This window comes from Chanodichthys erythropterus, chromosome 24, assembly GCF_024489055.1.
Source record: "Chanodichthys erythropterus isolate Z2021 chromosome 24, ASM2448905v1, whole genome shotgun sequence".
Classification (NCBI taxonomy): Eukaryota; Metazoa; Chordata; class Actinopteri; order Cypriniformes; family Xenocyprididae; genus Chanodichthys; species Chanodichthys erythropterus.
In genome coordinates, this window is record NC_090244.1 from 10,670,979 (window position 1) to 10,698,195 (window position 27,217).

Here is a 27,217-nt window from a genome sequence, read left to right on the forward strand (position 1 = left end):
TTTAAGCAAATGGAAACACAAAGAAAATATATTTAATGTATTCTCTCAGTCACCGCAGTAGGATTTTACCCAGCTATGACGACTTCCGCTTGTGAGAAACCCAGAAATGTGAAAAGGGTCTATTGTGAGTTATAAAGTCAGAATTTTGAGTTATAAAGTCAGATTGAGAGATATAAACTCATAATTGCGAGTTACATAATCAGAATTTTGAGTTATAAGTCAGAAATGCATAATATAAAGCTGCAACTGCATTATAATGTCAGAATTGCGAGTTTATATCTCGAAACTGAGTTTATAACGCAATTCTGACACAACTCGCAATTCTGACTTATTTCTCACAATTGTGATTTATATCTCGCAATTCTGACATTACAACTCGCAATTGCGAGTTAGGCCTATATCATGTAAACTCGCAATTATGAGATAAAAAGTCGCAATTACCTTTTTTTATTTTTTTAGTGGCAGAAACAAGCTTCCATAGTTTGTTACACAAAACCGTCCTGTTATTTCGGAAGAATATAGTGCACACATTATATGGACCATTTTTATAAGACATTCAGGAATCTTTTGTTTAGTTTTGTAAATGCATTGAAAAGAGTGACCAAAATTTCTCCTTTTGTGTTCCACGGAAGAAAGTCATATGGGTTTGAATCAACATGAGGGTGAGTAAATGACTTTTTGGATGAACTAACGCTGGGAATGAGAGAACAAACAGAAGGAGGAAGACATGAAAAGGGTGAGCAGAAGCACAGAAATCGAGCGAGAACAATACAAAGGAGTGTGTGTGGATTCAGACCAGCCTCAGTGGTGTCTTCAACCCTCCCACTCCACCAACACCAGCCCTTTGCTTTTCTTCAACATCACGCCATTCTTACACTTCACATTCCAGCACTTGAGAGGCAGCCTTTTCCCTTTTTCCAACACACTACACATTGGGTTTGTGTTTGTGTGCGTGTTTGCGAGTGTGCACACTAAGGATCTGTTTCCCAGGGGTGGCTTGTGTGGTTTAATAGTTTTGATGTTTAGTGAAAAAGGAACTCCTTTAAGGGGGTTCCCACAATGCATCTGGCCTGCCGCACAAGCACAGATGAAAAGAGCCGAAGAAAGAAAGAGAGAATAGGCAGCCCTCATGCTGCTGGTGGCATATTGAGACCACAGTCTGTGTGTTTTGCCCTTGCTTCTTTCTCTAACACATATGTAGACTACTACACAGCTCAATGCACATCTGGAAGGAGTTATATTGCATCCTAACACAAGAGGGAGCCACAGCACTCTAGACACCACAGGATAAGTTAAAAACAGCCAAAGAACTTATTATCCATCATAAGTGCATGTTATTTTTTTAATGAATCCAAAAAATGAATCCTAAAGCATGTTCCTGGTCTTAAAGTGAATGATTCAGTGGTCTAAGCAAAAAACAAAGCAGTGACAACATATGATAATGCTAATTATAATTACAATCTCCTCTCTTAAATAAAGCCTCTTAAAAATATAAATCTTTAAAAACTTAAAAACTTATTAAATTAATCAACTAACTCCAAAATGTAACATAAGTGAAGACTGAGCCTTTTGATATGGAAAAAACACAAATCAGTTGAGTTTGTTGTCATAATTTGTTAGCATAACAAACTGGACTGAAGGATGTAATCTCAGTTCGTATTTCCAATCAGCCTTCATAAATTAAAAATTACAGAAGCATTAAGTATGACAAAAGTTAAAATCAATACAAAAAAGATTCAAACCATTCATTATAAAATGTGAGCCAAGTTTAATACTGCCTAGCAAGCACCGCTAATAAGAAACTAGCTTTTTTGTGATCTTGACTAGCTAAAGCAAAGTCAGCATGCTAGAGCATAGTTAGGATGCTCTGTGAATGTGGCCCCTGCTCTTATCTCAAGAGTCTCTTAAGATAGAATGTTCCAGAGTGTAATTTCTTTCAAATGCTGACAATGTAGTTACACGACTCCACGATGCAGTCCAAGTCTGCATGCCAGATGGCAGATAAGTGTAAAAGTAGCCTGTTTTTAGAGGCAACCAAGACAGAAGAGGTTACTTTGACAAGAGAAAGGTCAGGGGGGGGGGGAGTAAAAATGATCAGACAATCAAATAACTTTGTTAATTATTATTACTTAGTTCAAACAGGGCCTTGGGCCAAATACAACTGGAAGAATGCAGCTAAAGCAGGCTAATGGTTTAAAAATTGAGACTTAGCAATCTCTGTTAAATTATTTAAAGGAAAAAAAAAAATTTCACCTCAGACTGAATGAAAACCTATTATATAACTCAGTAATGTCACTTACATTACTTGCTTGAGTCCACTACAACTACAACAAAAAGAATGCTAGCTACAACATGCTAGCAAAGATGTGCATCAGTTTCCATTGCCTTAAAGAGTTAGTTCACCCAAAAATGAAAATTCTGTCATTTATTACTCTCCCTCATGCCGTTCCACACCCGTAAGACCTTCATTAATCTTCAGAACACAAATTAAGATATTTTTGTTAAAATCTGATAGCTTCCGTGAGGCCTATATAGGGAGCAATGGACACTTCCTCTCTCAAGATCCATAAAGGTACCAAAAAACATATTTAAATTGGTTCATGCGAGTACAGTGGTTCAATATTAATATTATAAAGCGACGAGAATATTTTTGGAGCGCCAAAAAAACCAAAATAACGACTTATTTAGTGATGGCTGATTTCAAAACAATGCTTCATGAAGCATCGGAGCATAAATGAATCAGCGTGTCGAATCATGATTCAGATCGCGTGTCAAACTGCCAACGGCTGAAATCACGTGACTTTGGCGCTCCGAACAGCAGATTCGACACACAGATTAATTTATGCTCCGATGCTTCCTGAAGCATTGTTTTGAAATCGGCCATCACTAAATAAGTCGTTTTTTTGGCGCTCCAAAAATATTCTCGTTGCTTTATAATATTAATATTGAACCACTGTACTCACATGAACCGATTTAAATATGTTTTTAGTACCTTTATGGAACTTGAGAGAGGAAGTGTCTATTGCTCCCTATGGAAGCCTCACGGAGCTATCGGATTTCAACTAAAATATCTTAATTTGGAGGTCTTACGGGTGTGGAACGGCATGAGGGTGAGTAATAAATGACAGAATTTTCATTTTTGGTTGAACTAACCCTTTAAGGCCCATTCGCACCAAAAAAGATAACTATAAAAGTTAATTATAACAAAAAGTACATTAGCGTCCACACCATCAGACGATAAGCGTGCGCTGCAGTTTTGTCATGCGCTTCTTTAAATGCTCTTTAAAGTCAGGTGGATTCTGATTGGCTGTCAATGTTTTTTATTGTTCATCAGCCAAAAAACAAAACAAAAAACATTTCTCAACAATAAATTTAGATCATATCAGGTGCTCCAAAACCGTATTAGGAGGCACAGGAAGCAGCCATAACAATATGGATTCCCACAGGAAGATGATAAAATAAACAACTGAAGTTAGCGATATGGAGAACACTTCTAATCAACGACTTCCAAAGAATGAAGATAGACATCTCACTTTATCACTCTTGCTAGCCTGCATAAATGAGCCATCACATCTTGCCTTCCACCCTCCAAGTATTCTTGCCACTGATATCATCCCCTCTGACACACAACTGGGAAAAAAAGTGTTTAGAGTGATGTCATATTTCCTCCATGAGAAAAGGACAGCACACACACACACAACCACAGTGTGAGCTGCAGGGTGGCAGCGTTCCCATATCTGCCAGTTTGACCTTATGAGAGAGAGTTCAGCAGTTCCAACTCAGACCTGCGTCAGAAGACTTAACAACCAGGCGGAGAAATCAGATTTACAACAGAAGGTCAGGTTGAATACATCCCTCAATATCTGGTCAGTGGAGTCTTTCGGGAAACTACCACCTTCCTAGCTACTGAGAATTCAGGGTGGCTGGAAGCAAATGCTGAGTGACTCATACCTAGAGGTCTAAATGTTACTGATTTATTTACTGGATGGCAGATTGAGGATAATATCCAAAGACTACTCACCACTTCGGAATTCGCTATGTCTGCTAAGGAGTCTTGGGGTCCGTCCACCACATCCTCTGCTAAAGTGCTGTCATCTGTGAGGTGGAATCAAGGCAAAAGACATTTAGAATTTGTAACTGATAGAAGGACGAAACGCTTATTTGCATTGATATTTTCTGAAACATGCTGAAGATGATGAGGCTAGTTTTTCATGTATGAGCAACAAAATGTTTCATTTGTATAAGACCCACAGTTTCAGTGAAATTCACATTTGTGACTTAACTGAAACTTCCCAAAATCAATAAGTCATTCATTAACTCAGCTGCTGATTCATGTCTGAGGACTGAACATTTCAGTGGCGTAGGTATATTCGTTTACTTAAAAATGAACAAATCAGGATAAGACTGACCAATCAGATGTGTTCTTGACCAATACAGCAATATAGCATTTGATCAAAGGAAGTGACTTATTCCTCCATTTCAAATGAGATCAGCAACTCCATGAATGTGATATAAATAACACATACAGTAAGCAAGCAGCTATTAGTAGAACAATGCTGAATTCTCATCTATGTGGAAAAGAGCTGGGCGTCTACCTTGACAATCTTTCAACTGTTTTCATTCTGTGATGTGAGGCAGAGGTGACATCACCAAGTTGCCAGGATACAATGTGCTGCAAATACACACTATCGTTTGCAAACACTCCCTATTAACACAGTTACCTGAATGGCAATAAAAGTTTTTCCCTTCCGGATGGAAACCTAAACCACTGATCTATCAAAACCAAATAGCTTTGTTTCAACTGACTGAATGTTACTAAAAATATCAATATCTGAATATATATATATTCTGTAAGGCAAACACCATTGCATTCACAATCACACATAAAAGTATGTCGGAATACAGTAAAGCTAATGATCAATTAGCTTCAGCTGTGAACAATGTGACTAGAATGGCATGAAAAACAAACTTAATTTAGCAGCAGCACAAAGTCCAAGATCAATTCAAACAGCTGTTACATGGGATGGTAAAAAGTAGAGTTGATAGCATCAGATTCCCTAAAATAACTGTTTAAACAATCTATATCAGCATCAGCAGAGTGATAAATAAAAACGCATTACCTGTCATGTGTTCCACATGCAGTTCCTCAGCATGTTGCCGTACAGTTTCACTGTGCTCCATCAAATTAACAAGCATATCTTGATGTAATCCATTCAGGCTGTCAGGTGTGTCTGAAGGCTGCACTTCCTCAGACAAATCATTGTCTATATCCACTGGGGAAGTGCGTTCCAAATCCTGGTGCAATCCACTATTAATATCCAAAGGGGAAGTAAGCTCAGCTGTTGAGGACGAGGCATTGAGTGGGTCAGACATGGAGGAACTCTCCAGAGCAGAACCACTGTTAGTGTCCATGGGAGAGGATGGGCTGTCCCCAGAGACAGTCGTCTCACTAATTTCGGTAGTCATGTCGACACATTCTTCCCCATCGGGAATTGCAGCACAGATCTTTACTCCATCAGCGAAGGGGCTCTCAGAAGATCGGCTGTCTTCACTTTCTGTTAGGAGTGAGGCACAAGAGGGGTCTAGGCCATTCACACATTCAACAGTAGGTTCTGATAGTGTGTATGCACTCTCCTCGGAAGATTCTGCATTGGATTCAGCACAATCATTGTGTGTGATTTCCGATGGATCAGGGAGATTGCTCAGTGTTTCCTGTAAAGTGGAGTCAATTTCCCTTTCCTGTACAGGTTCCTCTGGAGCAACATCCTTAACTAGAACCGTTGGTTCCCCTGGCTCACAAATTTGATTTTGATTTGAATATTCCTCAGGAATTTTCTCCACCAGTTTGGACATAGAGTCTGGCTGAGCAAGTGCTTCAGATGCCTCTTCTCCTAACAGTGCTCCTACAATTATATCACCTCCAGAATGTTCAGAAGACAGTATTGTAGACACATCCGGTTGTAAATCAGTTCCAATAACGACTTCGGAGTCAGCTGGCAGAGAAGGTTCATCAGAAGGATTTGATTTGTCATCCAACTCCGAAACAACAATGTCCTCAATAGATTCCGGATCTCCAATGAGCTCTTTAGGGTCTTGTATCGTCTCATTAGGGGTTACCTCCTCTTTGCTTTCATCAGGCAGAGACCCTTCAATCTGGCAAGGTAAAACCTCCACAGTAATGCCAACGGAAACCTCTGCTATTGCATTAACGTCACAAGCTGTGTTATTCAACAAAAATTCCTGACAGTCTGATGCAGTTTCTGAAGATTGTGTGACTTGGTGTGGCTGTTGAAAACTTTCTGTAGTCTCAGACAAGGCATCCACAGCTGGACTTTCATAAGAGGAAGTCTCGGGAACGGGTGAGAGTCCTCGTCTAACCTTATGTACCGGTGCTGGTGCCATGTTTGGCCGGAGATTTGACGACACCAAAGAATCTTCCTCTAAAATGTTAAATACAGAGTTCTGCTTTATGCTAGCGTCATCTGCAACCAAACCAAAAACTGACTCAGTGTTGCCTTTGGTGTGTTCGTTAAGATTTCCTGTCTCTGTCTCTAGAGTACCTTGTGGCTTGTCAACCCCAAGAGAAATAACAGTTTCATCGTTTCGTACAGGCGAGGTAACTTCTGAATTTACCTGAATTAAAGTCAATTTAGCTTCATCTGTTCTCACCGAGCATTCTGTAGGCAGCTTGGATTCGATCTCGTTGTCGCGCTGACCGTTTTCCTCTGGATCACGGGAAGAAAATTCTGAAGAGTTTAAGCCTATTTCCTGGCTGCTACTCGTCTCCCCTTCCCTTTCCTCTGGTAAGTCCCCTCGCCAACAAAGGTCTGTACTCCCCTCGCTCTCCACCTCTCTTTGTGAAGGCTGACTAGTTTCCGTGGGGAGGAGACCCTGAGATTGTGCGTGGCCCATGTCTTGGGACTCAAGGTTGCCAGATTGAGCGTTATAGTCTGTTTCAGTCTCTGAACTCCTCTGGCAAGTCTCCTGCACTTCTTCGTTCCCTTTATCAGGCTGTGAAGCAGCCCCCTGCTTGGCACTGATTACGCAGAGCTCTATATCAGCTTCCTCCCACTGATTTCCACAGGAAGGGGCACTGAAAGTCACAGAATCGCTTTCTACCCGCCGCTGCGAACAGTCAGCCTTATCTGAAGCCTTTCCAGTATCCCCTACAGCTGGCAGTTCGGGCTCCACCTCAAAGTCCTGCGATTGGACATGATCTCCTGTGCCGTTTTGACGAAGACACAATAAATCCTCAACGGCAGAGCTGTTTAAAAGTGATTGGCAGGTTTCTTCTTGTTCAGAGTTGGGTTCCTGACGCTGAGGCTCCAGTGTGTTGGGCGGTAGGCAGTCAGCAGTTTCTGTGCTATCACTTGAGTCCCTGTTAAGAATCAGCAGTGCTGGCTTATGCTGTGTCAGAGGATCTTCCTGAATAAACAAAGTTCAAAAATAGCTATTAAATAAAGCAGAACGCCTTATACAGTCCTCATTAAAACTGACATTAAACATTAACCCAGAGAAAGCGAGCAAGAGTGCGTGCACAGAGAGCGAGAAAGACAGAAATTAGTCTGTGATCTGCATTTAGTCACTTCCTTTAGTCACATATAGCAACCTCCTGCAGATTTCTAGCACAAAAAACAAACAAACCCTGCTGATCGTACCCAGCTGGAAATATCACTGTGATCTTAAAGTTGCAGAGCAAGAAAATAAGACCTACCTACTGCCACGGAGGACTCCCAAATCACTGACTCACCTTCTGATGTGACTGAATGAGGCGTTGGAGTTCCTCCACATCACACTGAAGGCTAGGTGTGGGACTCCCTGGCACATCCTCCAGCGTCAGGGTGTAAGTGTTTAGCTTGGGGTGGTGTCGCAGAACTCTGCCTTCTGGATAACGCCACTTGGATGTTTTTGTCTCCAGCTCAGGCAAGTTGTCAACCCTGCCCAACACAAACATAGCAAACTTTGTGAACACCCAGTCTCGAGGCATTGAATCAGCAAGGCCACACCCAGCACACCTACAGAGGATGGGAAGTAATACAGAATACTGATTGTTGTTGCCTATTGAACACAGAATGTCAAGTGTGAAAAATCACTTGTTTAAACAACAAACAACATAAACTTAAAACAGGTTTACATCTGTCATAATGTTGCTGTGAGCTCGGACAACAAGAATTTCATTGTTCCTTTAGACAAAGATATGAAAAAACAAACCCATTCTCACTAGTGTAAAAACCTGTTCTGCTTTTTCTTTTCGCATGGGGAGAAGAAAAAAATAGAATAGGGAAAAGACCAATTGCGTGATTAATTTAAAAGTGAAATTGAAGTTCCTGGTGGCAGTTTCAACAGTCAAACAAGCTGTAAATACATTTAAGACGAGTACACAGCTGAACATGATGTATCTTTACATATCTGTCGGTCTCTTATCGACAAGGGAAAGAAGAATCACAAAGCTACAAGCTTTCAAAAGAGAAAATATGCAACTGTCAGTGTTTTTGTGTGTGCGATTAGCTCAGATTGTCCCCAGGCCCTGACACATGGGTAACAACAGGAACTGTTTTCACCTACTCTGTATCTAAGGTCCAAAGGGGTATCCATAGCAACCCTGTGACATCACCCACAGGAAACTAAAGTGCAAAGTGAAAAGGAGAAGCTCTTACGGTCTTGCAGACCTGAGAGGAATATTTTAGGCAGTCTGAGCACTAGCCAAATGGCAGATGTGATGAAAGGCTCACGACTTAAGCACTGGAGAGCTGAATGAATCATCATGTATAAGTGCTGTTTCCCTTCTATCACTAATTTAATAGATAAATCTATGAATACAACATGATGACTTAAATTGGTAACATCATGAGATAATATTTAGATATGGAAAATTATATTATGAATTATGAAGTATTCAAAATGCCCTATTATGCACTTCATAATCAATTGCACACTCAAAATGACCACAGTTACTATACTTACTATTATACATACATAAATTTAATTACTATTATAAAACATGATAACACATAAAATTGAGCATTGATAATGCATTATACCTTATAATCTTTAAAAGGTGCAATCATAAACAGGTAAGTATAATAATGTATTTATAAAAAAAAATAAAAATAAAATTAAAAAATCAGAATGTATATTAAAATATATTAGGGTAACATGAATTAAGATTCCCCCCCACCCCCTCTTATTTTTCTCTCCTGATAATTGATAATTCATGTTGTGCCTCTGGAAAATAGTGTTCTATGACCTTGTATGATGTTGAATATCAAAGCGTTTTGTGTTTATTTGTTAATGAGGAATTCTTTTAGAATTCTGGAATAAAAGTAATAGTTTCTATTTTGAAGTAAAAAGATCAAATTAGACACCACCACCATACATCTTTACTTTCATTAAAACCTATAGGTTAGTTGAGTGAAATCATTTCACAGTGTTTCTATTATGACATATCTTCAATTAAAATATAGTCAATTAAATATTGTTAATATGCATATGCCTGTATAGAAGTCATAGAATAATTTTACCTTTCCGATTAATTTCTTTTACTGGGATTCTACTTTGTCTGTAATTGGTTATTCAATTATTCAACTAAATTGAAAAAATAAATAAATAAACAACAATAGTTGATTTATCATTTTATATTAAATGACACTTCATTAAAAAAAATTAATAAGAATTATATCAAAAATCATTCATACATTGTGTAAAGTTTAGCCAGGCGGGCTTCTTACACCAGGTCCATCTTACCCATTATTTTAATATTTTACATTTGTGCTATAACAACTAAATTTGCAAATGTTTCTATTTATTTCCTATAACACACTGGCCGATACATCATCATCCTGCACATGCTAAATTTTTATCTAAATATGTTACAGTTTAAAAGTAAATCCACATTGTTCTTAAAAGGAACACTACTTTTTTTTTGAAAATAGGCTCATTTTCCAACTCCCTTAGAGCTAGACAGTTGAGTTTTACCGTTTTCGAATCCATTCAGCCGATTTCCGGGTCTGGCGGTACCACTTTTAGCATAGCTTAGCATAGTTCATTGAATCTGATTAGACCAATAGCATCTCGCTCAAAAAAAATGACCAAAGAGTTTCGATATTTTTCCTATTTAAAACGTGACTCTTCTGTAGTTACATCGTGTGCTAAATTTTGATTTTCTAGGCCGATATGGCTAGGAACTATACTCTCATTCCGGCGTAATAAATCAAGGAACTTTGCTGCCGTATCATGGGTGCAGCAGACACAATGATATTATGCACCACCTGTGACCCCCTACTGGAGACATTTGTGAGAGATGTAACTGCGTAATACAGTATCATTGCTAAGCTATGCTAAAAGTGGTACCGCCAGAACCGGAGATTGGCTGAATGGATTCGAAAATGGTAAAACTCAACTGTGTAACTCTAGGGGAGTTGGAAAATGAGCCTATTTTCAAAAAATTGGAGTGTTCTTTTAAGGAGGCATCTTCCCACATGTTACCTTATATATATATATATATTAATAGAATAATGATTAAGTTAACAATTCAGACTTCATAGAAATCCATGAGAAAAGCACATCAAAATGTTTTAGAAAACCACCAACGAAATACCATAATCTTTGAAGGAAAGATCTGAGGCAATGTCTAAGGGTGTGCTGTGGTTCAGTACACTTGCTTTAAATGAGGCACTAAACCAGAGCACTTAACGGCCTCCTATAACAGACTCTTGAATCCAGGGAGGACAGATCGCACACCAACACTGAGTCTGGTCTCTCCTCTATCCTTCAGACTACCTTGGTGCCCTTTTTCAGAATAGTCAAGTAGGGGAACATACTGTACTGTATGGAACCAGTCCGACACGGGTTTGCTAGCCATAGACTGTGAAGAGCACTGGCTGGGGGAAGCTGATAAAATTAAATGTCTCTGTTACACACACTCACACACACACACACACACACACACACACACACACACACACACACACACACACACACACACACACACACACACACACAGGTAATGCCACTTTACGGAGTAAATCTGCAGACAGGATCTTGTTGGTTTTAAACCGGTTTCTGTTGTAGACTGCATTGGCTTGCTTTAAAAAGATTGAGACAGCTTATGAGGCTTTAACTGTTTACAAAGAGCTCAGAGCCACATGGCCTGTCCTTGTGCTTTGCTCTTATCTCCCCCACATTTCAACATCCTCCTTTCTTCAGAAAACAACACTAAATCTCACCTCATTTTCAAAATATAATATAATATAAATCTATTAGACTCAGTCCAACATTGCTCTGTTTTAGAAATCAAACCAGCCCAACGGATCTGTTTGTCTGACCAATGGAAGACAGGGAGAGTGTTTGGAACACCTATTTGAAAAACAATTTACAAACTTCACCTTTATGACTTAACATTTTGTTTGAGTGTGACAAATACGATAAAGCTGTATTTGTTTAAGGCATTTCAAAGGTCACAACACTCCACTAAACACTATTTGTTCTGTTTGTTAAACTCTGCTCTTACATGTAACATTAAAATGTAAAAAGATTTATATTATATTATAACATTATGAATAATTATTTAAAAATAATAAAAAAATAAAAATAAAAAATCTGATAAAATATTATAGACCTTAAAAATTGATATGAAATTGACAATTTCATATTAAATATTATATTATATTATATTATAGTATATTATATTATATTATATTATATTATATTTTATTATATATTATATTTTATTATATATTATATTATATTATTAAATTATCATCAATTTCATATAAATTTTTTCAATGCCACTATTTTTTTGCTACTATTTCTGTAATACATTGATGAATTACAGCTCTATCATTATAGCAGACATATCATGAATTTCTTGGGAAGCCTTCAAATATTGTTTTTGACAATGGGAGGTGGCAGGTGGCCTTGAGAGTCAAAAATGTTACTAGAAAACGAGCCAAAAATACTCGTTAAGGATATAAATTTCTTTGCACACTTACTCTGTCAGCAGTTTCTGGAGCTGCGAGTGTCCTTTCTTCTGTGCGACCCTGGCCGGCGTACGACCCTGTTTGTTGGGAAGTCGGAGAGCCTCTCTTCCTCCAGGTTGCTGGAGAAGAAAGAGGGCTACCTTGCGTAGTCCGCGCTTTGCAGCAAAGTGCAAAAGTGTGTCTTGTGGTCCAGGTTCTACAGGAGAGGAAAAAGGAGTCGGGTTAAGATTGCAGTCTGAAACTTCTTCCTTGCCCTTTAAAAACACAATATTATCTAATGCATATTTCTGATAATGCTGCCTCATGGAAAGTGCCACACTCACTGCTTCATGGGGCTTCGAAGCTGTAGGCCCCACCCCCTGCAACTTCAGAACCAATGAGAGCCGGTAAAGCCCATGAACAAGAACCACCCCCACAATTCCCTCGACCTCTGTCAACAGAATCTCCTGACAAACTTGTGCAAACATCATTTTAATAGATCATTTACAATGAGAACAAAAAAAATGAGGCAGAGAGGGGTCCTGAGTGAAAGAAATGATCGTATTTGAAGGCATTTATCATAAAGACAGATTACAGAGTGCTGTTTTAAAAAGTTCAGGAAGCTTGAATGAGGTTCTCTGTGAAAGCAACAGAGACAGAGGAAGGATTGTTCTTGCTGGTTAATGAGAGGCTGAGAATGAGACTGCCCTCGTTTAATCGGCCCACTGAGGATCCAACAACTAATTTGAAGCCCCAAGCATGAAAAAAAGAAGCTGTGGTGAAGTGTAATCTGGCACTGGAAACAGCAGATCAGGATCACTACACCGTCTGATTGGAGACACAAGTGTGGACATGACATTATATTGAAAATACTGGTGTCACATAACTTGTATCCCAGTGCTGTGTTATAGTTGTCCCCCAGACTCAAAACACTTCAGTTACCATAGTAATTTTTTTTAACTGTAGTATCATAACCATACACAGGGTACCTGCATGTTTTTTCAAATGAAAATGAAATGCAATAAGAGAAGTTTAACTTCCCCATCTTAAAGAGACAGTTTTGTCATAATTTACTCACCCAAAATTCATATAGGTCATTCCTGAATAACAATAAACAAACAAATCAACCAATAAATCAAAACAATACGTTTAAAAAAGAAAAAATTTAAAATAAATATTATATACAAAGCTTATGTTCCTTGGCATTAAGTAAACAGTGACAAAACCCAGACTATGAAGCACTTTAGTATATAAATATACGGAAATTCAAATTCCAGTCAAAATCTATTAACTATTGAAAAACATTTATGGGTCACTGACAAATAAGGTTTTTAAAAGTGTAAAAAAAAAAAAAAAACATTATGAAGATATAGTTCATTTTGAAGTTTTATTAAGTGTTAATGAGATTTTGTGGTTTTTATAATCAATTAACACTGCCTTTGTCAGTTTTTACAAGATGGACAAAATTTGTCACCAAAAAAGTCATTCGGTTTAACCAAAATTTCGGTTTTACCGAATGACACTTTTGGTTATACCGAATGACGATATATTCGAACAATGCTAACAGGCTAATATCTAGCTAGCTAGCAAAAGGAAAATCAAACATTTTATATTTAGTACAAGTTTTTAAAATATTACAACATTTTCCATGTTTTATAGCGGTTGTACCGAATGACCTGAAGTTTTTGGACATGCGTATGAGCAAGTGAAAATGTGAATTTTTTAAATAGTTAAAAGAGAGTTTGTTATTTTGCTTCACAACCATGTAGTCCTTTGCAGGTGTCTGAATGATGTCACATCCTGTCACATGATATTGACTGCATGACTTGATCCAAAATGGTCCCTTTATATCGGTTACTCCAAATGACATCAATGAAATTCATTTTTACAGGCATTATTTCTCATCACAAAGCAACGACTTCTACACATAATTTTAATACCATTTTGCACTATGTTGATATATGATGTTATAAAATCATGCCAGAATAAAAAATATATACATTTATAACATTTTAAGATGTTTTAATCACAAATGAAAGCGCTTGTTTGGTCGGTTAAACAGAATGAACTTTTGACACTTCAAAATAAAAGATAGAGATCTAGTTGTACTACAGTACCTTACATACTTTGGATGTCATATCTTTGTTTTTTATTATTATTAAGGCCTTTGGACAAAAAAAAATAAATAAATAAATAATTGACCCTCATACCACCCACCCAAAAGTCTGTCATCTTTGGTTCACCCTGACTTTCATTGTATGGAGAAAAACAGTTATATCTCGAATATTTTCTTTTGTTTTCCACAGAAGAAAGAACGTCATGCGGGTTTGGAACAACATGAACAATGCCAATGCATTGCATGAACTATCCCTTTAAAGGAGAACTCAAGTCTCATTTTCCATAAATACCATCTAATATTTGCCATGCAACGTGTCCGAATACCAGAAAATTCCCAGTTGCTATCTTACACAGTGGAAAAAGTCTTTATTAGCTAACTGGTTTTTTATGTTTTATATAATGTGCTTAATTTCACTTATGGAAGGCTGCTGGCAGTACATGCCCACTGAGGCACTGGGCAAGAAGCCCGTTGGTAGATCTGGTTTCAGGGCCGGTCCAGGTGCCCAGCGCCAGCTGCAACAAATGCTACAGCTTGGAGAGTCATTACACAGCTCGCCTTCTCCCTCAACAGACAGGTCAACTCTAGGAGTTTCTGAAAACAATGACTATGGCGAACTTTAAAAGACAAGATCTAAATGAATCGCTACATCTAATGTCCACAGCAACTTAATCTAAATCTGCAGGAAATACAAAATCTTACCAACATGTGCTCAGGTACCAGATAAAACCTGCTATTGTCTTCTCCCTTTCTGCTCAGTGAGCTAAACTTTACATGAATAGGTAGCGGAGCTTTCAGATGTTTTACTGAATGAGTTATTTAAGACCAAGGCTGTTTATAAGAGATAAGCTTGTGCTTATTATGACATAACAGAGCCTGTTTAGCCTTTGTTGGTCCTTATCTCCTGCTGACTACTGTCCAGGTCTCACCACGCCCGCCCTAACACCTCCTACATGGAACCAGACTGTGCCTAATTTAGAGGACAAGCTCGAGTCACATGAGAGCCGGGAATCTGCTGTCGCGTCAGCTGCCCTGATGAATGATTCCTCGCTGTGCAATTGTTTGGATCCACACATAGGCCGGATTCACACACTCATTCAAGCACACTTAATATAAACAGGCTCATATTTCTGCCCAGTGGATAACCACTAAGAAGGATACGTGGCTGTGCACAAAAACATTAACCATGATCGGACAGAGAACAGGAAGGCGTTTGGGTGTTTATGACTGCATCAGCTTTAAGCATTTGTCTGATATCTGTTCAATCTTTTGTTTAGCTTTGCTCCGGTTGATTATCATAATCATACAGAAAGTTTATTTTCAGTTCTCCTTTTAGTTCCTGTCTGGTTGACAGCCAGTTACACAAACACTACCGCTCAAAAGGTTCAGGTTGATAAGATTTTTACAATCTTTCACCAAGGCTGCATTTATTTAACCAAATATATAGTAAAAACAATAGTTACACTTTATTTTGATGGCCCAGACATTCGACTAACATCAATTAATTTTTCAACTGCATGTCAATTAACTCTCAGAGTATTAGTAGACCGTTAGGTTAGTGTTAGGTGTTAGTAGAATAAGTTGGCATGTAGTTGCAAAGTTACTTATAGTCAGTACAATGTCTGTAGGGGGAGCATCAAAATAAAGTGTTAGCACATATAAAAGGGTTAGTTCACCCAAAAATGAAAATTATGTCATTAATATCGTTAATATCTCATATCGTTCCAAACCCGTAAGACCTCCGTTCATCTTCGGAACACAGTTTAAGATATTTTAGATTTAGTCCGAGAGCTTTCTGTCCCTCCATTGAAAGTGTTTGTACGGTATACTGTCCACGTCCAGAAAGGTAATAAAAACATCATCAAAGTAGTCCATGTGACATCAGTGGATTAGTTAGAAGTTTTGAAGCATCGAAAATACATTTTGCTCCAAATTAACAAAAACTACGACTTTATTCAAGACTTAATAGGCTGTGTAAATGCTCCGTGCCAAAAAGAGCACTTTATTAGGGCGGGAATGTTTGCTTTTAGATTATCTGACATAGTGTTCCTGAATTGATACGAGAACAAGTAGTAGGAAAATAAGACTAGAGTGGACTAACATTCTGAATCATCACACAACTTAAAAATAAATAAATAAACTGGTTCATGGCTGTACTGAAGGCCTTCCCTGAAGGCACAGTGTCCACGGTCTAAGCATTGTAACTTCACTATGCAGATGTTAACAAAATGTTAAAGGTGCCATCGAACGTTTTTTTACAAGATGTAATATAAGTCTAAGGTGTCCCCTGAATGTGTCTGAAGTTGCAGCTCAAAATACCCAATAAATTTTTTTTTAAAAATGGTTTTAACTGCCTATTTTGAGGCATAATTAGAAATGCACCCATTCATGCTGCGGCCCCTTTAAATCTCCCGCTCTCCGCCCCCTCCCGAGCTCTCGACTCTATCACTGCATAAACAAAGTTCACACAGCTAATATAACCCTCAAAATGGATCTTTACAAAGTGTTCGTCATGCAGCATATCTAATCGCGTAAGTATGGTATTTATTTGGATGTTTACATTTGATTCTGAATGAGTTTGATAGTGCTCCGTGGCTAAAGCTAACATTACACACTGTTGGAGAGATTTATAAAGAATGAAGTTGTGTTTATGAATTATACAGACTGCAAGTGTTTAAAATAAAAATAGCGACAGCTCTTGTCTCCGTGAATACAGTAAGAAATGATGGTAACTTTAACCACATTTAACAGTACATTAGCAACATGCTAACAAAACATTTAGAAAAACAATTTACAAATATCACTAAAAATATCATGTTATCATGGATCATGTCAGTTATTATTGCTCCATCTGCCATTTTTCGCTATTGTTCTTGCTTGCTTACCTAGTCTGATGATTCAGCTGTGCACTTCCAGACGTTAATACTGGCTGCCCTTGTGTAATGCAAATATTGGGGTCATACATATTAATGATCCCGACTGTTACGTAACAGTCGGTGTTATGTTGAGATTCGCCTGTTCTTCGGAGGTCTTTTAAACAAATGAGATTTATATAAGGAGGAGGAAACAATGGAGTTTGAGACTCACTGTATGTCATTTCCATGTACTGAACTCTTGTTATTCAACTATGCCGAGGTAAATTCAATTTTTAATTCGATGGCACCTTTAACAAACAAAATGCTGCCTCCTTGCTGAAAAAAAAAAAGAAGAAAAAAAAAAAAAAGAAGGATTTTCCAAACTCTTACTGGTTGTGAAAGCAGCTCAAGTCATAAGCAGTCATTTACAAGACACCTTCAAAGTGACTGCTAAGCACTGATAAGCACTTTGCAACATGCTAATGCCTATCACTATTGGAATCAATGGCGAGTCCAGTCTTCCATGCCATATGTGTGCTGCTAACTACATAGAACACACCAAAACAATGACCAATAGTGGATTCATGACAGTTAGGATGCTGCCTTCAGCTCTCTAGGTTTTACTCACCGATTTTCAAGCCTGTGCAAGTGCCTGTGTCCAAGTCTGTGCCCAGCACGCTCCAGCCTACCGGTAGAGGCAGATGTCTAAGAGCAAGAGCCAGAGTATCATCCAACCTCTCACACTCCTTCAGGGGGATCTGACACTCGTCCAGAAGTAACGCTCCCTCTGTCTTCCCAGCCGCGTTCACCAGGAACTGGGCCATGTCCAGGGCGAGGTCCTGCACATACTGGAAGCGTTCCTCAGCCACAGGGTCCACTGAGCCCCCAGGTCTGGCCTGGCACAGCGTGACCCGCACGGTTTCACTGCGATCATGAGCTATTATGAGACAAACAGACGAACATTGGACAGAAAAATATTATACCGATTAAACTTAAATTGAATAATTAAAACTAAATTACAGATAGATAGATTGATAGAGAGAGGCATATGCATTTTATATACAAAGTATCATATTTGAGACTATATGCCTCAGACAGAGAGATAGACGCATAATGATTTTATATACAATATATCATATGAGTCTATATGCCTTAGACAGACAGATAGAAGCATAATGATTTGATACACAATATATCACATTTAACTATATATGCCTTAGACAGACGTACATATAGAAGCATGATGATTTTATATACATTATCTCATATTTGAGTCTATATGCCTCAGAGACAGACAGACAGACAGATAGACAGAAGCATAATCATTTTATATACAATATATAATATTTGAGTCTATATGCAACAGACAGAAAGATAGACGGATAGAAGGACAAATAGAGAGATGGATAGAGACAGACAGACGCAATTTTGTATACAATATATGCTATTTGAGTCTATGTTTTAGACAGATATATAGACAGATGCATAATTACTGTATATACAATATATTGTATTTAACTCTATATGCCTTAGACAGAAGTATAATCATTGTATATACAATATATCATATTTGAGTCTATATGTGACAATGCGACGGATAGACGAACACAATGATTTTATATACAATATATGCTATTTGAGTCTATATGCCTTAGAAACACATATAGATAGATGCATAATGATTTTATATATAATATATCATATGAGTCTATGCCTTAGACAGACAGACAGACAGACAGAAGCATAATTTTATATAGAATATATAATTTGAGTCTATATGCGACAATGATACAGACAAAGATAGGCGGATAGACAATGATTTTATATACAATATATGCTATTTGAGTCTATATGCTTTAGACAGATATATAGACAGATGCATAATTACTTTATATACAATATATTGTATTTAACTTTATATGCCTTAGACAGACAGACAGACAGAAGCAATCATTTTATATACAATATATCATATTTGAGTCTATATGCGACAGACGGATAGACAGACGGATAGACAGACGGATAGACAGACGGATAGACAGACGGATAGACAGACGGATAGACAGACGGATAGACAGACGGATAGACAGACGGATAGACAGACGGATAGACAGACGGATAGACAGACGGATAGACAGACGGATAGACAGACGGATAGACAGACGGATAGACAGACGGATAGACAGACGGATAGACAGACGGATAGACAGACGGATAGACGGACATGATTTTATATACAATATATGCTATTTGAGTCTATATGCCTTAGAAAGACAGATAGACATATAGATAGATGCATAATTATTTTATATATAATTTATCATATTTGAGTCTATATGCCTTAGACAGATAGACATGTTCCTTGAGAATTTGAACCGGTGTTGCTAGAACGAGCACTATGGCTCAATGTACACTGCAAAGCCACAAATCAGACTGTTACGTACTTTTAAAATGTATGAAAATTTAAATTCCAGTTCAAATATTCTTGGTGCAGTTTATAGACTATGAAAAATATTTATACCACCCACTAACATCTCCACGACTTTGTCAACAAAAAAATCAATTATGATTAAACTAACTCCTGACGAAAATCGAACAGCTATTTATCTCATATCAAACAGGGAGGTCTCCTGTAAATCATCTTCAGACTGATTAAAAAAAAAAAAAGATCTTGCTTAATATTTTGGCAGCCACATATCAACAGACGAAAAGGAGACTAAGTGCCTATGGTTGAGCAGAGATGGATATAATTACTGAGAAATGTTCCTGCATTAACACTACTCATTGCCATTTCCAAGAAGGAAACAGCCAGAAGCAGAGGTGACATTCTATAAAAGCAACATTCATAAACAATTAAAACTTCACTATGAGGGCTGCCAGGAGGTCTGTCTTGTTTCACTACAGTTATGAGATGTCACTGCAACAACACACATCGCAAGGGCAGTGTTTATGTGCGAGCGCCATGTCTGTCACTGCAAAAAAGAAAAAAAAAAAACATTCACAATCACCAGCACCACATTTGTTTGACCAAAACATCTCAGTGGGACATCCATCTGGGTTCAAAGCATTTGAGCCATTTTTGCCGATAGCAGCCAAATGTTTGGAATCAACCAAAAGTATGGACCTCCAGCAGAGAGACAGAGGGGTGAAAGTGTATCCTGGCAGACCAACTGCAGTGCACCTGAGGCGGACGATATTAGCGCCATTCTTCATACACTCTTAATGCATTGCTGAAAAGGTTTCAAGTGCTCAGACGGAGTAGTGATTACAAAACTGGTGCCAAACGTCTGCGCTGGATTCCACGACACTGTATCTGCTGCGACCCTCTGTGGAACTGCTTGGGAGACGCGGTTGAAATGTATTCCCTTTTTGACTTCGAAACCTAGCTAAATTACATATGGAGGGCTATTGTGTTTTTATTTTAACAATGAGATGAGATCACAATGCCACCAGTACCCCCCAAAATCAAAAATGTGTCCAAGTTATTGGTTACAAGATAAATTTTCAGTTAATTATAATAAAGGATTGTGCCTATTATGGACCATTGTTGTGGGTGGTTACTAGGAAGATGCTTACTGGTTCCTACATATGACCAATGTCCTTACTTTCTTATTTTTCATAAAATAAAATGGACAAAAAAACAACAACATATATACACCTACACTATTAATTAGACAAAAAAAACAGTATGTGAAGAGAGTAGTATGTCCAAATTCACAGTATTCATCAAACAGTAAGCAAAAATTTACTTCCAGAGAGTTTCAAAGTGTGCATACAGTGGACAATTTACTATCCCATGAGGCCACTGGAGAGGATTTGTGAATGACAGTGAAGTGACGCAACTGACGCTGGTAGGTCACATGACAATGACAACATGATGAATGTAGTCTGTTCGGATTACATTCATACTATACACATTTATATTATATGGAACCTACTTTTTAAAGGCACAATATGCAATTTGCGCCACTAGAGGGCGCTTGATCAAAACAAAGGCGTAGCTTGACACCGACAATGAGCGTGGAATCATGGGAGTTGTTGTCTTCATCTCCCTGGTCTGTGTCTGTTAAAATTGCTTATTTCTTTGGATTTAAACATTGGAAACATTTGGGGTAATGTAAGTACACAAGTCAACAAAATATATAACATTGTTCTAGTGGTTTTCTGTTATTTAATTCTAAAAATCTTACATATTGTGCCTTTAATTGTCGCAAAGTAATTTATTTATTCGAAAGAAGTATCTACTTCTTTTATGACAGTATGTGATTTTGGACGGGGTCAATATTTAGTCAATTATATACTCAATCCAATAATTCCAGATCTGTTTAGCAGGTCCCCCCTTTCGTCTATTTTTACACCAATAAAAATGTGTTTATGTTTATAGATCCTCGTTATATTTTCTCCCACGTCTTTCGACATATTCCTACATTAAGCAAGAATGTGTCAGCTCATTAATAACTACTATTTGTATATATACACACACTACATGAATCTTCAGAAGAGGCACTGGGATATTTGGATCAGCTCAAGCATGTGCTCAATGCAGATTGCCCTATGGTAACTGGGACAGTTTTGCGGGTGAATAATTGGGCAAGGCAATAACGTGCCAAGCAATGCCTGAACCAGGTCTGGCATGACTGGAATGTAAATTAGTTGATCTCTGCAGGTAAAAAGCATCTGGTTCCAGGAAGAAGCTAACAATTATTAAGCATTTATAAATTATTGTATGTAGACACGGAGTGAACGAAGAATGTGTTGTGTGACCGTAGGTGTTGTGAACACTAACCTGGGCACACGGCTTGCAGCGTGACATGGCTGATTTTCGAAGTGCTGGAAACGTGCCTCTGGGTGGTGCCGGCAAAAAGCAAGTAAAACTCTACTTCCTCTTCATCCTCGACACACTCTTCCTCACAGAGCTGGACCGTCAACAGACACTCGCCCTGAATAAGAGAAAACGGATCATATGCAGAATTATTTACCTATTTAGCTCCATCAGTAACTATTAGACTGAAAAAAAAAAATCCAGTTGTTTTGAAGACAAAAGTGCACTTTAAATTATGCTGCAAGTGCGACAATCAAGAACTTCTCTCGAAAGACTAAAAGCAGTGCAGAAAATTAAACACAGAGCACCAACTCCTATAAATCATCATTATAGGATCCTCAAACAACAGGGAGGCATCAACACCTGTCCATTAAGAAAGACGCGTTTCATTACAAAGTGAGCGGGAACAGAGTGGCAGCCTATATACATATCAACAAATGCTGGGCAAAAAACAGTCATCAGCCTTTCCCCACCCTCATAATTATAGCTTTACAGTTAAAAGTTCAGTGTGTGTGTGTAAGAGACATTTTTTTCTCTTTCAAATGTCACTACTAATTTATGGTATTGACAACCTTTTAAAGTTCATTCAAAAGCTATATTTACCCAGCATAGATAGCAGGCCATGTTATTAAATCTCGTTTTTTGGTTGGAAGGTACATGGCCAACAAAAAAAAAAAAAAAAACACAAAACACAAAAAACAAAAACAAACAAAAAACTTCTAAGAAAACTTAGATGTAGCCGTTTAATTTAATTTTAGTTTTGGCCAGAATGTTTATTTACAAATAATATTAATTATAGAAATGTTATGTTGCAAAATAATTGTATAAATTAGTACAAACAAAAAACAAAAAACAACCCCTAGCCCCCCCAAAAAAACCACAAAACAAAAAACTTCTAAGAGCACTTAAATGTAGCAGTTTAATTTCATTTTAGTTTTGGCCAGAATGTTTTTTTATTTACAAACAATATTAATTATATAAATGTTATGTTGCAAAATTATTTTATAAAGTAGTACAAACAAAAAAAACAAGAAATCAAAAAACAAACAAACAAAAAAACAACAAAAAACACAAAACAAAAAATTTCTAAGAACACTTAGATGCTCAGACTGCTTAGTAGCAGTTTAATTTAATTTTAGTTTTGGCCAGAATGTTGATTTATAAATAATTTTAATTATAGAAGTGTTATGTTGCAAAATAATTTTATAAAGTAGTAAATTGTGGTGCATGGCCATTGACCACAAAACAAAAGTAAAAAAAAAAAAAAACAGACAGAGGGGGAAAAATTTCACTCCCGGTCTGTCTGTAGTAGCAGTCCAGATTTAGCTTTAGTAGTAGTCACCTGACACTTTCGCCACAGTTGCCAGGCATGACAACAAGAAGGTCTACACTCTCTCTTATAAATCTTCACTTATTTTTATTGGATGGGAGTGAATGAGAATGAAAGTGAAAGAAGGAGCTACCATAAGATAAAAATAAATAAATAAATAACTAAAAATAAGAGAGATAGTGACATGATGAGTTTGACAGGCTGTCAAAGCAGAATGACTGTTTACATGATCTAAAACCAAAGCAACAAGCTAGCATTCCCACACTGTATTTACCTATTCTAGCTACTAGGCTAGGCCACAAAGTTTTGTCCAACACACAGGGCCTTCAGAGCGTGACGCATGCAGCGGGACGTCCTAGCGAGAGATGTTTTCATTGGCCAGGCTGCAAAAGCCACATGGTGCCCTTGCCAAATGCCAGTCAGCTGCTTTTTTTGGCCGACGATGATCACAGCCATGTAGTAAATTGAAGACACAGCTGAATCCTCTTCGTGAGATTAACTCCTATGTATTCTAGGTTTGGAGTAGAGTCTGCAAACATCGCAGCTGATATTTCTATAGTTAAAAAGTACACCGAGAAATGTAGTTTTGCTGTGGTAACAACTAGAGAAGCAGGTGAAGGTGTAAAGCAAGGCTAGACCACAAATTACATCACAAGAACTCTTGATTCAGTGCAACCAAACTTGAATACCTATTGGCTGAATTCCAGGGTGTGGGAAGGGCTTTTTATGGCCAGGTCATATGACTGACTTGCATGAGAAGTAGTTATGGTGACCCTTTGATCTGAGCGACATGTATAAGGTGTAGGAATCTGTTGACTACATCCTGAGGCCGTTTAAGGGTTACCAAGCCCACACTTTGTTTGTGACGCATACATGAGGCTCTAGAAATATGTTACTGATGTAAGCTATCTACATATTAGAACCTAGAAACATTCTTTGGTTGTAAATATCTTTTTTTTTTACTGCTAACATGCACAAGTCAGTCACGGGCCACTTTTAGACCATGGCGGCCCAATATGGATAGCAGGTGCTGGACCAGGAAAAGTGCCAAAGGCGAGAGCATAAACAAATGAAACAAAGACCACCCTGGTGACTATGTCAACTGTGTCCATAAGACATGGAGATTCAGATTTGATGATACAGGTCTTTGTGTGATCTTTTATCTTTGCGTTTACATGGTCACTTAACAAGTAAACAAACACAGAATATTGGTTTTAAGGATTCATGGTTGTTTTATAAATCCTTCAAATCATTAATGCTGCATGCAGCCCTGGAGATATTTTAAGACCGACGTGTGTTAATCCTTGGTAGATTTTCTAAGCAAAAGATCTAAAATACCCAGCATCCAATTTATCTTCCTCAGAATCTTTTGGCTTAGCTGAATATCGGATCCATCTTTTCAGGAAGCATTTTTGGCACCTGAAGCGGGCTCATGGGGGTTCTCAAAGTACTTTTGATACTTTGGTTGTTCATCGGTCTATTTCAGGATCTCGCAAGTCATTGTGCCAAAGGAGGAGTGCCTGGCCTTTTCGTCCTGTGCTTAAAACAACACTCGGTAAGCTGCCTCGTCTGAGAGAACTGTGGGAGTGAAAGACCACCGTGCACCTTTTAGCTACTTGCATTTAGCTCAAATTTAGCAGAACAAGTTTAGACCAAGACTCGGTGCAAAAGCAAACTTCAAAGTGCAGCTTACATTTCATGACATGTCTTCGCTTCTTTGGAAACCCAAAACCGCCATTCCTCTGTTTATAATTAAGGAGAGCAAATTAGCCTGGGTCATGTGCTGAACAGAAAACGCTCCCTCACATTAGCTTCTATGACAACCATGAAAGTAGCGATTCTCTACATCTGCTAACTTATAATCAAAAAGCTCTGATGTTCAAAGGCACTGTTATCAAAAGTTTCTGAAGAAAATCGCTATAAAATGAGGCTAGCTTTTGTTTGTTCAGTAGCTATCATGTAGCTAAAACTTAGAAACTTGTAAATTGAATTTGAAAATTAATTAGCTTTTGTTTATTTTTATAGCCAAGTCATGTAGCTAAATCTTATAAACTTGTAAATTGAACTGAACTTGAAAATTAATCTTGCTTTTGTTTGTTTTTAGAGCTTTATCATGTAGCTAAAACTTAAGAACTTGTCAATAAGGAAAAAAATGAAAAAAATCAATCAAGCTTCTGTTTGTTTTATAGCGGTCATGTAGCTAAAACTTAGAAACCTACCAATTAAAATTACCTTGAAATTAATCTAGCTTTTGTATGTTTTATAGCCAAGTCATGTAGCTAAAACTTAGAAACTTGTCAATGAAAATGAACTTGCAAATTAATCTTGCTTTTGTTTGTTTTTAATAGCCAAGTCATGTAGCTTAAACTTAAACTTTCCAGAAAAAAATTGCTATGAAATAAGGCTAGATAAGGAGTAATGTTATACCCAGAGCAAACCATTGGACTAGCTAATTAGCACCGAAAGAACTACAGTAGATGCTGTAATTAGAAATTCTAGAGTTCATGAGGGGTGAAGTCTTGTTAGGAGTATGATATCCAATTCACAAAGTAATTGATAAGACAGAATTTAAGAATGTACATTTGAGTGGAATTAAAATCAATGCAGAAAAGAATGAGGACAAGTGACAACATGGCGAGGCAGAAATTAAATGCCATTTCCCTTTACTCAATCACTTCCTTAAACTGAAATTGAACAACAACTGAGATATCTACACTTTAGTTTTCATTTTACCTTATTTTTAAGTTTAAAACCTACATTAAGATAAGAAACAGAGGACATCTGTGACTTTTGTGAGTTCATAAAGATGTCCTGAGAAGAAACAGTACAATGCTTCATCAATCCAGCCATCTGCAACTGCTAAACATGGAAAAACCACATGTGCAGCTTTAACCACACATGCTAATACACACGAACACAGCAAATGCACAAGCCACAGCTGTGTGCTTCAAATACGGCGAATCATTGCAGCATCTGACATGGTTTATAGTTCATGACAAAGAGTAAATGTTACTAAAATGACAAAATTATATTTTACGTAAAACGCTCAGGGCAATTATGTAATTAATATTTATATCTGGAGAACTCTCATTTGGCAGGTGTGCCAATTTTAGACCCAATATCACCAGTCAACTTCACATCTGCGGCAGGATGTTGATATTACCATGGATGCACAGCTTTGTAGATTATTCTGGTTGTAGTGCAGTTTGTCGTGGTGAACTGATCTGGTCTTCACCATTGACCTGAAATTATTGTGGTGTTCTCAGTCAGACATCCTGCTGACATGTGGGCTTCTTTATGCCTTAAGCAAATCTAATTAAAAAAGGTCAGCACAAAAACAAAAGAAAAACATAATTACCCAGCATCCTTCCCCCTGGCCAAGACCAAAATAAGCTGATGCAGCCCAATGGGAAGAATGTAAGCAGGCCTTAGAGCAACAAGGTCTCATTAGAAGTTTCAATCAACTAGGGACTAGGTCAGGATGGTCATTCAACAACCAGAAAAAGAGGGTTTTAGCATGCTAACAAAGTGCAGTACTAAATGAAACAAACAAATATTGCAATACTTACATATAACGGGGCTTGCTGTGGATTCAGTTTCATGGCACTGGCCACTGCGGAAAAGAAAAAGTGAGAGTTAGCAACAAGACATTTCTGAAAATGTGGAATGTTCAATTACCACCCACAATGTTCTTTGTATTTCACTGATCATGTGCACAAACAAACTAGCCTCTGAGCATCGGGCTGCATGACGCAGATCACCTGGGGCTTTTAACAGACAAAACACCGACCCTAATAACTATTAGGAGCACATTAGTTTGCCTACATTCATAATGGTCACCCCCTTCCGGGTCCTTCCATAAAAAACCTTCAGTAAAAATTTAACTGCAGCTAATGAATAACAGGAAATCCATTATTTGCATCTGTTTTCAGGACTCAACAATTGGAATAGCCTGAGGTGTGGCTACGTTCAGGGATCACATACATAGGTCATTAATGCCTAGTAAACAATAACATTTTTGTGGTATATAGCACATTGTTGTGGAATTGTGAGGATTTAAATACGTTGCAAAGGTTGTTATCTTGGCGACTAAAATAGATGATTTATTGCAAATGTATGGAAGCTTGTTTCCACCAC

The 27,217-nt window shown here is 37.8% G+C and overlaps 1 protein-coding gene across 13 annotated transcripts in view; it reads right to left on the reverse strand.

Moving 5' to 3' along the window:
* The window catches only part of akap13 (A-kinase anchoring protein 13), a 114,027-nt gene that overhangs the window by 63,857 nt on the left and 22,953 nt on the right, over positions 1-27,217 (reverse strand). For 10 of the 13 annotated variants that reach the window (XM_067379099.1, XM_067379097.1, XM_067379096.1 and 7 more), the window contains exons 1-9: positions 26,650-26,666; positions 26,439-26,507; positions 26,244-26,322; positions 21,715-21,868; positions 17,557-17,865; positions 11,991-12,174; positions 7,751-7,937; positions 5,121-7,425; positions 4,022-4,095 (exon numbers count right to left, since the gene is read on the reverse strand). In XM_067379099.1, coding sequence (XP_067235200.1) covers positions 4,022-4,095; positions 5,121-7,425; positions 7,751-7,937; positions 11,991-12,174; positions 17,557-17,865; positions 21,715-21,868; positions 26,244-26,322; positions 26,439-26,507; positions 26,650-26,651 — 3,363 coding nt within the window. In that variant the 5' untranslated portion in view covers positions 26,652-26,666. Of the gene's footprint in view, positions 1-4,021; positions 4,096-5,120; positions 7,426-7,750; positions 7,938-11,990; positions 12,175-17,556; positions 17,866-21,714; positions 21,869-26,243; positions 26,393-26,438; positions 26,508-26,649; positions 26,694-27,217 lie in introns of those variants that run through there. The other 3 variants (XM_067379101.1, XM_067379104.1, XM_067379102.1) reach the window with 2 other exon arrangements.